Genomic DNA, 14,528 nt, shown 5'->3' on the forward strand with positions numbered 1-14,528 from the left:
GGGAACTAAAAAAATGTGGCAGCTGCAACCAATGCTTTGCAATAAATGAGGATATAACATTGGTATTAGACAATATCCACAGAACTAGGGTACATTTTACTTGGCACAATGTTGCAGCTGTTCTGCATTCTATGTAGGGCAAACTAACAGAGCTCTTAAGAATAGAATCTATGAGCATTATTATTGTATTAGGAAAAAGGACAAAAATAATGCACCGTATAGACATTTAGATTCTAGTAATGGATGTTCCATTTTTAAGTTTGCCACTCTGGAATGTGTTTTTATGAATCTCAGAGGAGGAGACATTAAATGCATTTTAAAAGAAAGAGAAGTCAGATGGCAGTTATTGTTAAATGCAGCTAGTTATCCAGGTATTAATGACAGTGTTACTATAACTCCAGTCTTAGCAATGAGACAATAGAAGATAAAGTCATGCCCTTTTTAGAACTGTTGCTGTGGCTCAGAGGATAGAACGTTAGATTTTAGATCTGAGAACCAGAGTTCTAGCCTGGGTTTTTTCTTTTATGGAAATTTGCCATTTTACACACTTTTTTCGTGTTTCTTGTGCAGATATTGGCAAACGTTTGCTTTACATTATGTTCTTGTGAACAATTTTATTACTAATAGCAAATATATATTTTTTTTACACATTTTAGTAAGGTCAATGTGAGTTGTATGCAAAGAAAATTATTGCAATGAGTTTTACTTCTGTTTCTTTAAATGACAGATTATTTAAAATTTCAAATATAATTGTTAGAGTGATTTTATTGGTTGCAAGCAACTATATTAGCACATTTAATGATATTTTTTAACAGATTCTTATGAAGTCTGCAGTTTGCAGTAGAAAGTGCTTAATCTATGTGTAACTATTAAAGATCCCAGGCCTCTACTGAAATTGGACATATATCCAGTTAGACTAGCCCAGTCAACAAATGTAAAATAAAAAAATAAATAAAATAAATTCTTATCTACATCGTGCGTTTGTTCACTTTGTTCAGGACTGCTGGAGGGGAGTGCAGGTGTTATCTGCATGCACCCTAAAGTTTTTTTCTTGGTTTAGTTGTTTGGGAGTCTCATATACTTATTTGGATGCTATGTTTATTTCTATTTGTTTCAGGGAAATATAGGTTTTATATTTTTCAGCTGGATAATCAGTATCTATTTTAGTCATATCATTGTGTTCTTATGAAATAAGATATAAAACAGTACTATTTTCTATGAAAAGATAAAATTTTTTACATTTTATGGTATAGTAAAGAACATATAGTCTTCACGCTTTGACAGGTATATATATATATATATATATATATATATATATATATATATATATATAAATATATATATAGGTCCACTTTCAAATTTTGAAATTCCAAAACTTCAAACCTCTAAATACCGAAGCCCAAAGAATCAAAATTTTGATATCTCGAAGTTTCTCAATGGAGATCATCGTACAGTGCAGAACGGGAATTTTACCATTCTCTTCACTGTAGTATGATCTCGGAGTTGGTATATTTAAGTAGCAGGGGCTGTGGGGGGATTGACCCCCCTGTAAAACTGTGACTTCTGAAGTTTTATCGTGTTAGATTTTTTTTTTGTTTTGAGATTTCAAAACTTTGATCTCCTGGTCTTCAGTATTTAGAGGTTCGAAGTTTTGGAATTTCGAAATATGAAAAGTGGACCCACACACATATATATATATATATATATATGTATATATATATATATATATATATATATATATATATATATATATTAGACACACACACACACACACACACACACACACACACACACGCACGCACGCATACACACACACACACATGCACACACACACACACACACTTCAGATTCTACTGCCTGCTTCTATTATAGTAGCAGATACCAATGTATAAATAAATATTTCCCATTTTTTACATTAAGTGCCCCTGTTGCTCTCTTCCCCACCCCAGCCTTCATCAGTTTATGGCACCTCTGACTGGATTCCATGAGCCAACTGCTGGCTTCCTCCTCATCTATCACAGGCTGTCAATATACTCTCTTAAAAGTGTTATTTTAAGTGTTACTTTATAACCCTTTTGTTGCACAGTAACCTGTTCAATGCATTATGTGATACTGAAATGAGTTGTGTGATGAACAGCATCAGCTATTCTACTGAAATTCTTTGTAACACTTTGCCTTTTTCCCCTCCATGTACCAAATCTTAACCACTAATCATGCTAAGTTATTTGAAATATTACACATTTATTTGTCTTCATCTTGTCTTTTTGAATCCATGATAATTATGAATTATAATCCATTGGTTTTCTTACAAGATGAAGACCCTTAATCATCATCTCACCATTAATGTCTTTGTTTATATTGAAACATTAAAGACATCAGCAAATTTAGTTTTCTAATTCAATTTACAATAAAATTATACAAGTCATAAACTAAGCATCGGTTTATAAGGTTTGTGTTTTGCTACAAGATGTTCAAATATTTTTTAAGTACCACATGTTCTGCACAGTAACATTAAAAGTCTAGTGTGGAAGTCAAAATGAGTGCTACTCTACTGTAGCATGTAAATCAAACTTACCATTGCAAGATGTTGTCTTTCTTGAATATAGTCAACAATAATTTCCCGTGTGCTTCCAATTTTATCATTTTGTTCATTGAGCTGTTGTAGCATGCTGTCTGTATCACATACTGCAGAAAACTCTTGTAGTACTGACACAAAAGCAAGAAGTCTGTCCTGCTTTTGGTAGGAATCTTCTAATGCCATCTACAATAACAAAATATAAAAAGATATTAACTGTAATGAATTAGCTAAAGAATTTTGTAAACAAAAACAGTCTATAATAAACACTCATATCAAAGGATAGCTCTTAAAATAAACTACTTATACCTTCTAAGTATGTGTGCTTTTATTTTAAGAGCTTTAACAATCTTTCAAAATATATACACATACACTTTTGCTGATAAAAGGAGAGTAAATATCTCCCAAATGTCTGCACAATGTCCAGCTAATTCCTTGTAGCTAAACCATTACATGGCCTTCTTTTTGTCTCCAGTTGCCCCACTTGCTCTTGCATACATAACTTTAACTATACTCTTTTACCCAGTTAGATAGCAATCCTGTCTAACAACCTTTCAGTGAAACAGAATTTCCTGAAGCCCACGCTAAAACAAATTCCTCTGCTTTTAAATGGTGCCTCTTCTGCCACTTCCTTTTTTTTCTAAAACCTAGCTTTCCATTGTCTCCCATTCATAACCTGCCCACCTTGTTTCCAATGAAATTCTCCATTAAGTCAGTTGTTCCTTTGTAATCTAGATCATTCATCCTTATTAACTTTCTCTGTGCTACAATATGCCTTTCTCTTAGCATCTCACAGCTGCATAGAGTATTCTAGCTGTGGTTTCATAAACAAACGGCAGCATGAGATGACATTTCTGTCCCTGGGTTCTGTTCCTCTCGAAAGACATCTCATCATCCTGCTACTTTGAACACTACCTTTTCATGCCATACATTATGGCTCCATAGGAAGTGTCATCACTACACTTATGGATTTTGTCCTTTTCTGACTGTTTAAGGAGTACTGCCCCAACATGTAATTTAACTTAAGTCACTACATCCTAAATGCAACAATTTCAACTAGTTTGTGTTCAGTCTTAGCCACCTTGCCTACAAATCAGGTTATTCTCTTCAGACCCCTCTAAGGTTCACATATCCATCATCCAAAATTGCATCAGTTGCAGTGCCTTTTATGAAAAGTTTGTCCCTATTAATTGTACTTTGTCTTCTGCTATGTCTGAGAAGAAAAGACTAACAAACCCAGAGCCCAAGACAGATCTGAGTTGCACACCACCAGCCAGTTATCTGTCTTATGACAGAATCCCATCTGCACCCATCCATCCATCCAAATTCCTGTGCACAACATCAGTTTACTCAATAGCCATTTGTGGCATGTTGAGTTGAAGGCTTTGCTGAAGTCAATGGTATTACATCATTTGGGTTGCTTTTCTCCATTTTTACTGTAATGAAGTCAGAGAAAATAAACTATGTAACACTGGAATGATAATTTCTCTAGGAATCAATGCTAACTCACATCTTGAAATGGTCTGCCATCATGGAATGCCACCAACCTCCCACCTTGACCTGAAGTAAGGCTTATTGGTAGGTAGTTCGGAGGTAGGTTCTGGCCCCCCCCCAACCCCCCTCCCATGAAGTGGCACTGCTCTCGTCTTCTTCCTGTCACCCACTAACAGATCACAGATTATTCATGTGCCTAACACTTCTTTCAGGACCGTTGTCAAAATTATGCTCAAATTCCTGAAGATTCAGTGGAGGCAGCCCATCCAGTACTTGGGTATTGTCCTCTTATTAAACAATAATTTCCTCTTATTAAACAATAATTTCATCTACTTTAAAGGTGAATTCTTCCAGCAGATGAATGATACTGATACGTATCCTCAAACACTAGTGTTAGAATATAATAATATAAACAGTGGTATAAGCAAAATATATATATATCCAATGAGGATGGATACTATATTCAAAGTAGAAATAAAATGGTATATAGTACAGGATATTTTAATTGTGAAACTAAATCAGAAAGAGTTATGAACATGTTTATGTTGAACATATTCCAGTAGATATAAAATATATATGTTTTATACACCATTACATTCTTTTTGTTATATGTATGTATGTTTAAAATATTTTGAAAGAATTTTTTACCAGTCTGATATTTATTTACATTCATGAATTCATAATGTTCTTCTGATATATAATCTATGTAGTTCCCAATTTGTTGGATGAAAAATAGTGATAAAACATTATCATGGATAAAAGACATTAAATATCAATTAGATGTAATTGAAAGACCAATTAATTAATTAGTATGACTATAAGGTTATTGTCCTCTTATCCTGATCAACCCATGCTTCATCCTAAGAATATCAGTGATTCCATATTTCCATTTTCCCTTTTAACCCTCTCTGTCACTCAGAAACTGGGATCCTTTGCTAGACTGTCTTTATTAAAATGTATGCAGACATTTTTTTCAGGACTCCAACTTGCTCCCCATTTTCTTGTATATCTCTCTCTCTCTTGGTCAGTTTAAATGGATATATCCTTGACCTTTTTTCTTTAATCCTTGTTATATCCTTGGTGTAAATTTTTTTCTACCATTAATTCCTCCTTCCTAATCTCACTTATTAGCTTTATTTAATTTCTTTGCCAATTAAATTGATCTTTGGTACACTGTCTCCTTTCCCCTTATAGCCTTCCTGACTTTTCCTCCTAAGTCACCCAGGATTTCTTTGCTTTGTTTCTAGATTCTCTTTCCTTAATTACACTCTGACGTCATCCAACTATCAATCAGCCTCTCCTTGTCCATTTTCTCCATCTTTTTATAATACGAGTCCCTACAATCCAAAGCTCTTGTTTAAGTATGTGCTTCCTTTACCTTGCCTCCCACTTTGAATCAATAGTAGCACTGTATGAAACCTGACTTTGGTGACTCTACTGACTGCTATAATCTCATTTGTACTTTTATACTCAAGATGTCAGGTCAGCCCATTCCACTTAGAGCAGATTTAAGGTTCCTATTATAATTATATTTTTTTATTACATTGTGTACAGTGACAAAAATATGCACAGCAAACATTTTTTAATTTTCATGTTCATGCATAATACATGTTTTCTAACAATTATGATTCACTCCAACATTATAAAAATTGCTCAAATTCTGCCTTCTTTTAAAACTCACTCTGTCTTGAACATTAATCTGCATGTATTTTTCCCAAAAATTAAATTTATTTCTATGCAGTTTGCACCCTCCCTTTTCTTAAGATCCCATTTCCAGTTCCTTTATCTCCTTTACAGTATTCAACACTTAGCTTACAGCTGGTTTTGATTAAGATTTCCATTTTCTAGTAATTGCTTTTTGGGTAGTCAACAACATTAAACTTAGTAATACCTTAACATGTCGGGACAATTCGTGTCCTGTATCCCAGTGCCAGAGGATCATTTACTTAGTTATTACCATGCACTCTTCCAAGATTTCTGAAAAGAACTTGGCAGGGAATTTTTTAAAATTATGCCCTCCCAATATATCCATCGCATCACACCTCCAGCATTTGCTATGTACCTGGGGAAAATTCTCTAAATTCTGTTTGTAGTATAAAAATACATATGGAAACACTTCCAAGTAGAAGTCCTAGTATTTTCTAATCACCTCTGACTGAGACTCACAGTTATCGTGCAATATTTATTTGTCCTATTAATTATCCCTCTTTTAACAATATCTTCTGCTCCAGAATCAAACTAAAAGCTCTTCCAGGGTCAATCTTTCACTTACCACTCCCCTATCTTTTTCCTTTTACATATACCTTTTTATCCAACCCTGGTAGGGAAGATGGTCTCTAACCTGTAGTCCAAACTTCTGCTTGTCCACATCCCACTGTATTACCTTTCCCTCTCTTATGTGCTCTCAGTACCTTGGTTCCTTTGCTAATGTTATCAGTAAATTCCAGCTCCCTCCTGCCTATTTTCTATACCTCTCCTTGCAGTCATTTCTATTGGAAAATCTCCTTTTTCCACTCCATTGCTGGTTTGATCTTAGAATACTTTATGCTTCTACAAGAATATAATATTCTGTATGATGCTGTTACTCTCCTAAGGACCTGCATCCAAAATCCACTCTGTTTCCTGATTTTTTTACCCCCTCTCCCATTTAATCGACATCTCTCTCCACTTTGATTTATAATCTTCCGCTTGTGTTATGTACATGAGCCTTAATTGTGTACCTCTAAAGTATCCATTCAAATCAGGTTATCTTAAACAACTTTGTTAAATGATAAGAATCAACTTATCCCACTTAGCTCTTACCTTCCATTGCTCCCATATAAGGGCCTTCAACTCTATTAATTGTGGTCCACAACTTCTCCTCTAGCTGATAAAAACTGTCTGACCTGTATATAAAATTAGAGGGACTAGAAACATTTTCACTGCTTGTATCTTACTAACAATATCCTTAATCTAGAGCTTCCAGAGTTTCAGTTTTTGCATTATCTTTTTGTTTGTTTAGCCTCTTCCCACACATCCTTGCCTGCCATAACACAATCCTTTTTAATCAATACACATAAATATTTAATCTTAGTATGCCCCCATAAATATGAGTGTTGCTGCACCAATTCATGTGTGTAGGTACACAGTTCACCTCTACAGTCTTTGTTTTATCTTTATTTTATATCAGGAACAAAACTGAAACTGTCTCAGAATGCTCTATAACACCTACATTCCCTTTTCTGGATTTATCAGGTATAAAATTTTGGCCACAGTGGTGCAGCAGTTAGTGTTGTTGTCTCACAGCAAGAGGCTGCCCAGTTTGATTCTTGGCTGGAATGCCTTCTGTGTGGAGTCTGCATGTCCTCCTTGCATCTGACTGAACATTAAAAGACATGCAGGTAGGTGTATGAGTGTGTGTGTCCCTTCTCTGAAGGTTGGGCGCCAGGCTGGAAACTCAACACCTCAAAACTCCACTGCCATTCATAAGCGGAGCAGTGATCCGATGTGGCGACTCCTAACCGGGAAAAGCCGAAAGAGATTTATCAGGTAGAAAATATTATCATCTGCAAAAAAAGCTAACTTTTCATTATTACAATTCCAGTTCTATCCTCTAAATATAAAGCAATTAACAAAGGGGAAAGAGGACACCTTTGCATGGTTCTCCTGTTCAATTATAGCTTATTGGAGGGAAAACCTCACACCTTAATTCTTACCTATAAACACTTCATGCATCTTTGTAATTAACTTGATTATTCTATCAGCAAACACAAATGCTACCATCATCCTACTAATAAAATCTCAGCTTATTCTATCAAACACTTTTCTTGCGTCAAGACCGAGAAAGAATAGTGACATTTTATTACATTCGGTTTCTCTCTGGATCTTCATTCTTCTGTTAATGTTGTCAAATGTTTGCCTCCCCAGCACAAAAATCACATTGATTGACATCTACCAATTGTGAAAATTCATTTTTCATTCTCTTATCTAGTATCAACATATACACTTTAAAATCATGACTTAGCACTGAAACTGAGCTATATGAAGTTGGGACCGAAGGGTCTTTAGCTTCTTTGGGTAATACAGCCACTACAGCTTTCAACCAAGATGCTAGTAATTCCCACCCCTTTTTAATAAATTGTTATACAAAACCTTCTAGATATTTGTTACTTTCTTCCCTCCTAAATTCCTAACTTCCAGAGGAATCCTGCCTACTCCTGTAGACTTCCCAGTTGATTGATTATAAGTCACCATTTTATCTCATCTCTTCCTAGCTTAGCTATTAAGTGTTGAACCTCAACTGCCTCTAACCGTGGAATAATGAAGTCTTCCACAAGCATTTCCAACTGTGCCTTTTCCTTGATTTCCACATTCCTCTGCTTTATACAAATTTTTATAAAATGTTTGAACTATCTCTAATATCTCTACAGGATGTTGGGTTAGTTTTCATGTTATATGCCCCCTATGTTTAGCAACAATACTTTCTATTTTTGCTAAGTCAGTGAGCTAAAAGCTTTTGTGCTCTAGAGTTGTTATCAAAAATGGTTGCTAAAAAGCAACCTTTCTAAACTCATGAATATTATCCTTATACTTCATTATTTCCCTTTTACATTTTGCAACTGTTTTGCTTCATGTCATGTTCTGTAAGGTTACCCTTTTTCTGCAATACTTTAACCTTTGACAACCCCTTTAAATAATCCCTATTGCTTTTCCCCATATCTCTATCTTAACTGTACCATACTTTTAAACTGCATCTTCATTTTATCCCACTCACTAGCTATCCTTTCTGAAGAAATTTCTATATTCCTAATAACTCTAAAACAATTTTCACTACCTATTCTTTAAATTCCTCTCTTCTAAACGGATATGTAAGAAAGTACCAGTGTCTCATTTAGTTTGTTACCCTGCATCTTTGTCTTGGTTTTTAGTGGTGCACAATCTGAAATAATTATTAGATATGTTTCAAAGCTAGAGTGCTTGTGAAATATAACTTTTATCCACTCTAGCACAATTATTACATTAGGGAATAATATGTAAATTATGTATTGGTCCCTACTACTGAATTCACATCTTCCATACCAAATACTTCTATATGTTTCATTATTTCCTTTTAACCCACCTGGCACATCCTCACTATTGCAAATCTAATTTGAGTCTCCAGCCATAAAAGTATTACTTGCTGAAAATATATTATTTTTTTGCAAATTCTCTTAAAATCCATAATAGAAGTTTTACATGGAATATAACTCCTCCAATGCCAATAACCCCTAAGTATGACAAATCTATGATTATTATTTTTTTCCCTCTGTTTTCATTATTGGATCCTCTCTAGCAATCAGTATTTTACTCCCCCCTTTCCTTTGCCCTGAAATTCTGCTGAATATTTACCCTGAAATTCTTCCTTTGTTAAATTTGCATGCCCATTTCCATCCAAAGCATCTCCTGCAATGTTGTTATTTCAACCACATACTTCTCATTATGATTCAATACTCTGCTTTTTGTCTGCACCAGTAAAGCCATTTACATTCCATGATAATATGGACAGAGTAGTCATTATGATTATTACTCCCACCTACTATTCATGACAGTTCTTTTTAATGTACATTCCCAACATTTAGCCTGCATGTACACATTAGTGTTTGGCAAGATGATCTCTTATATAGCTGGTTCTTTTCATCTCCATCTGAACCAATTTCAGATTTTCAAGACCTTTACCTCAATGAAAGCACTCAAATAAAACAACTAAAAAATCGGAACACCACCCCCTTTTAACTTAGAACAAACACAGAAAACTATGTACAATTTCCGCAAATTAAGTTTACCCCTACAGACAGGATCAGCTGTCCCAAACAGACTGCTGCTCCTACAGGCATTACCTAATCTAAAATTAAGGTTATATATGTTAAAGCATATGTTACAGCCTGTGTTCCTTCTGTTCTTTTCTTATCTCTAGTTCTCTCACAGATGTGAAAAACATAAAAAAGAAAACTGGCCTCCTTTAAATAAACTGTGCATTGTTATACCAAAATGTATTACAGTACTAAGGCTGCTAGGAAGGCAGCTGCTAGTACAACTCATTCAAGTCCCTCGGTTTCAAACTTCATTTATTTTTCACTGAGCTGCTTGCCAAGATATTATAAAATATTAATTACACTGTACCTTGTACAACTCAATCCCACTAAGGAGAGTCCTAGAGAATTCTGTTATATTTTAAGACTAACAGTCAAACAAGTGATGATTTATAAAAGCAATTACATTTTAGCAACTTGAAGTTTTACATATGTCCTGAGCACACATATCACTGTTTTGAGCTTCTAAAAATAGAGGTGGCTAACTTCACGACACCCATGCAAATGGAAAATAGGTGCATGACTGCTGAATCATACACCAATGCACTGTATGAGCACATATGCAAGTGCATGTAATGGGGTCATACCAAACAGAACCAAGACACTCTCCTCCAAATAAAGGGAGCCAATCTGGTGATTCTCCATCATAAACAAACTCTACAACAGAAGGGAAAAACTGTTGCAAAAAATGGCAAAGTCCCAAGACTGAAAAAACTCCTTTGTTAGCCTCAGCAAAAAATTGAGATGCATCATCAAATCCTCTAAAACTAGCTATGAAAACAAAATTGCTGCAGATTTTGAAGACAACCACAAGGCATTCAATAGTTATGTCAAGAATCTACACAGCAATACTCAGATCTGCTCCAACTTACAGCACAATGACAATACATATACAGAACCAACTGATATTGCAAACATATTGGCTAACAGGTTCAGTGTGAACTTTACCCCCTTTTCACCCCCTAAAGGGCCTATCACAATACCTGAGGAAAGCCAAGTCCCTTTTATCATGGCTACACAGGTAAAAAAATGCACTGTCCAAAGCCAAGAATACAGCTTCTATGGGACCTGATAATATCCCTGGCTGTGTTCTACATGAATTACAAAGTAAACTGGCACCACACCTGAGTACCCTGTTCAATCACATCCTCATTTCAGGGTTTGTTCCTACCGAATGGCACACTGCTATGGTCAGCCCACTCCACAAAGGGGGAGTGACTACAAACAATGGGAACTACCGCCCCATTAGCCTGACAAGTCTGATATGTAAGGCTATGGAGCACATCATCATGGACCTTATAAATTAGGACACAGGGAATCTACAAACTCTGGACCCCAGGCAGTATGAGTTTATGAAAGGTAGATCATGCCTGCTCAACCTGATAGACTTATTTGAGTCTGTCACCAGAGCTGTGGATAAGGGCAAGGTAGTTCACACAGCCTACCTAGATCTTGCCAAGGCCTTTGACACCATCCCTCACTCAGGAGTGATAGACTCACTAAACTAGGCATAAACCCCTATGTAATAAGATGGGTTGCCAACTGGCTCACTGATAGAATCCACATTGTGAAAATAACGGACTCCAAATTTGACTAACGACCAGTTACAACTGGTGTCCCACAGGGATCGGTCCTAGGTCCTCTCCTGTTTGGCATCTACTTCTCTGAAGTTCAAGCCAACACAAAGGGACTCTGGCTGACCAAGTTCATAGATGATTGCAAACTGGGAGCCATTACTGATTCTCAAACTGATGTAGACAAAACGGCCTCACCAATACCAATGACTGCTGCCAGAACCGTGGCCTTGCTCAATGCCAAAAAGTGCACTGTCATTCCCTTTGGGAAAAATTTGGTGCCCATGAACTACCACATAGGTGGTAGTCCACTAAACACTGAAGGTGTGATAAGAGACCTGGGGACACATGTTGACAGCAACCTCTCCTTTGATAACCACATTGCCACTGCAGTTAGAAAGTCCTTCTATGTGGCACATCTCATTACAAAAAGGTTTCTCGTCCAGGAAGAAAGAGGTCATACTCCCTTCTCTACTCATCCCTCATTAGTCCTATTACAGAATACAACACCCCATTTGGTATGTACCTCACTAGACACCTACAACTGGAAAGGCCCACAAAAATACCTCACTAAGAGGATCTTAGTTCTTAGACACATGCCCTATATGGACAGACTCAAAAAACTCCAGCTATACTCCGTCTCTTATCATTTACTTGGAGGTGATCTCTGCTTGACCTACAAAGCCATGTCTGACCCAGAACTGCTAGATATGCTACACCTAAAGAAATCCTAATCCCTCCATGCCACATGCTCCAGGGACCTTAACCTCATTACCACAACAAACAGAACATGCTGGAGGGACAGGTTCCTAACCCAGAGACTTCCCATACTCTGGAACAAACCTCCCATTCATGTCAAGCAGAGCACTTCACTGGCCCTCTTTAAGAGAAGTCTTGATGAGTGAGTGGGCAATAGGAAGTTCACCCTGGGGATCAATTCAGTGGCCTTGCTTGACGGGGGCACTGGGAACTAACTTTGGGAAGTATGATCCCAGGGAATCTACTTGGATTAGGCTTATATAGGCTCCAGGGCCGTTAGCCTAGTACACACCTATGAACCTATGAAATAAGCTTGTGAATACAACTGCTTAACTGTGTATACAGATTACACTTTCTACTAGTTTACTCTAGTTACCTTTGGCAAACAAAACAGGCAGCTTATATGAATCTCAATAAAGATAGTTTGCCCAAGATAATGAATAGAATTTATATGTACAAAAACTCTACATGTATATTCACAGCATTCCAAAGTCTTTCCCCTTTGTCTTCTTGTTTTGGAAAGCAGACATCAAAGAGCTAGACACAGTAGTATAGAGACTGGAGAAACCACTCTGATATACAAAAGAAGGATTAGTTCTCAAGGAAACCCCTCTCCTTATGAGCAAGAAGGTAAGGCTGAGCAATTCAGAACATGTAACACTGACTTTCTTGCAGAAGTAACAGTCACTAAAAGCAAGATTTTCCAGGACAAAAACTTGAAATCAGGAGAGTGAAGATGTTCAAATGGAGGCAGGGTTAAGTTTTTCTACAAAAAAATTATTGTTCTGCCCTTGTGTGGTGATTCACCACTGGCCGAGACATGTAGGACTCTCTGAGGAACAGCTTCACATGTAGAAATTTAAATATGTCAGCCAACAGACAGGTAAAGCTGCCACATGAATCTGAATGAAGGGACAAGCCAGGTTCAAAGATTTCAGGTAACCCAGAAATGAAGTAAGAGTAGATTAATCTGAATAGCTGTTTCTCTAGCACACACAGTAAAAGCCTATATAACTTACTAGTATAAGAGTTCATTAAAGTATGCCTCCCGGTTTCCCTGTTTCCCACAAAACTGCTGCAAATAAGTAAGACATACTTGCAAGAAGATTCAATTATCCGGACTGCTTGAATGAAGGAATTAGGGTCAGCGTATAAAGCATTTTCTCCAGATGTGACAGTAGATTGTCTTTTCTTGGTTGTCCCTAAGGAGTCCAGATATCATCCCAAGTAACAATATATTCATGATCATCTTCTTCAAATATAGAGCTACAAGGGTGAAATCTGCCATTTTCAATTGCTCTTTTATCTTTAGAAGAAATCTCTTAGTTTGGACAGGGCATGAGAAAAAGCATATGGTAAATTATTATTCCATGGGAAACCATCATATAACTTCCAAGTCCCTTACTGCAGAATCCTTCAGCTCTGCATTCTTGGATGAAGCAGGGAGTTCTGCCAATGCTCAGTGTCACTACTGAACTATGATGATCAGCACTTCTCAGCCTAGTCTTTGTGCAAATGCCACTGAAAGCCTCCTGCAGAGAGTGTCTACTGTGATCATGTGACAATCTGGAAGAAATAGTGCTTTGAGGGACCAACTGACTATTAAGGAACAATCCTAAATCTTTAATGTTAAGTTGCAAAGCTGCAAAGAATAAAAGCCCCCTGTTTGTTTAGAGTTATTAAGTGCGACTAAAGCCAGGCTCATTGAACTCTACCTCAAATCTCAGAAATATTCAAAATGCACATGTATGAATACTCAGTACAGTGTTGCACAGTGTCCTGATCACTGGAAATATCTTTCTGTAGAATATTCTCAACATGAACAAATACCTTCTCTTCATGGGGGAAGATCTCTGCATTCCCCATATGGGATACTGTGCCCTTCACATCCCAGACATCAACATAACAACACAACACTGTGTACAGTGAACAGCCGATGCAGTCTATAACATAACTCAGCCCTATTCATTTGTATGAAATTGGAATGCCTACAGTCACATCCGCAGGTGTGTGGAGGGAGTGAAGCCCTTCACATTGAAGCTGCAATTACACACTTTGTGTATTAATGATGCATACGTTTCAGATGTATTTCAGTGTTCTGATCCCAACTTGTATTATTCTAGTTAGCTTGGCAGCTTTTGCATTGCTCAGAGATCTTTGCATTCAGCCATTTGTGACTGATTAGATGGGTTTCAGTGAGCTGTGTTTAAATCACATTAAGTACATTCATTTGTCAGATACCACATCACTGTACTGTTATCTGTCTCACTTAGGACCAGCTCTGGCTGTTGTCAACTG

The 14,528-nt window shown here is 36.7% G+C and overlaps 1 protein-coding gene across 1 annotated transcript in view; it reads right to left on the bottom strand.

The window, feature by feature from the left end:
- Positions 1–14,528, bottom strand: part of SYNE2 (spectrin repeat containing nuclear envelope protein 2) — a 3,814,665-nt gene that overhangs the window by 1,858,198 nt on the left and 1,941,939 nt on the right. The window contains exon 60 of the mRNA XM_044073561.1: positions 2,576–2,761. Within this exon, the coding sequence (XP_043929496.1) occupies positions 2,576–2,761 (186 nt within the window). The remainder of the gene's footprint in view (positions 1–2,575; positions 2,762–14,528) is intronic.

Source organism: Protopterus annectens, chromosome 6.part0, assembly GCF_019279795.1.
Source record: "Protopterus annectens isolate FY-2018-M chromosome 6.part0, PAN1.0, whole genome shotgun sequence".
NCBI classification, from domain to species: Eukaryota; Metazoa; Chordata; order Ceratodontiformes; family Protopteridae; genus Protopterus; species Protopterus annectens.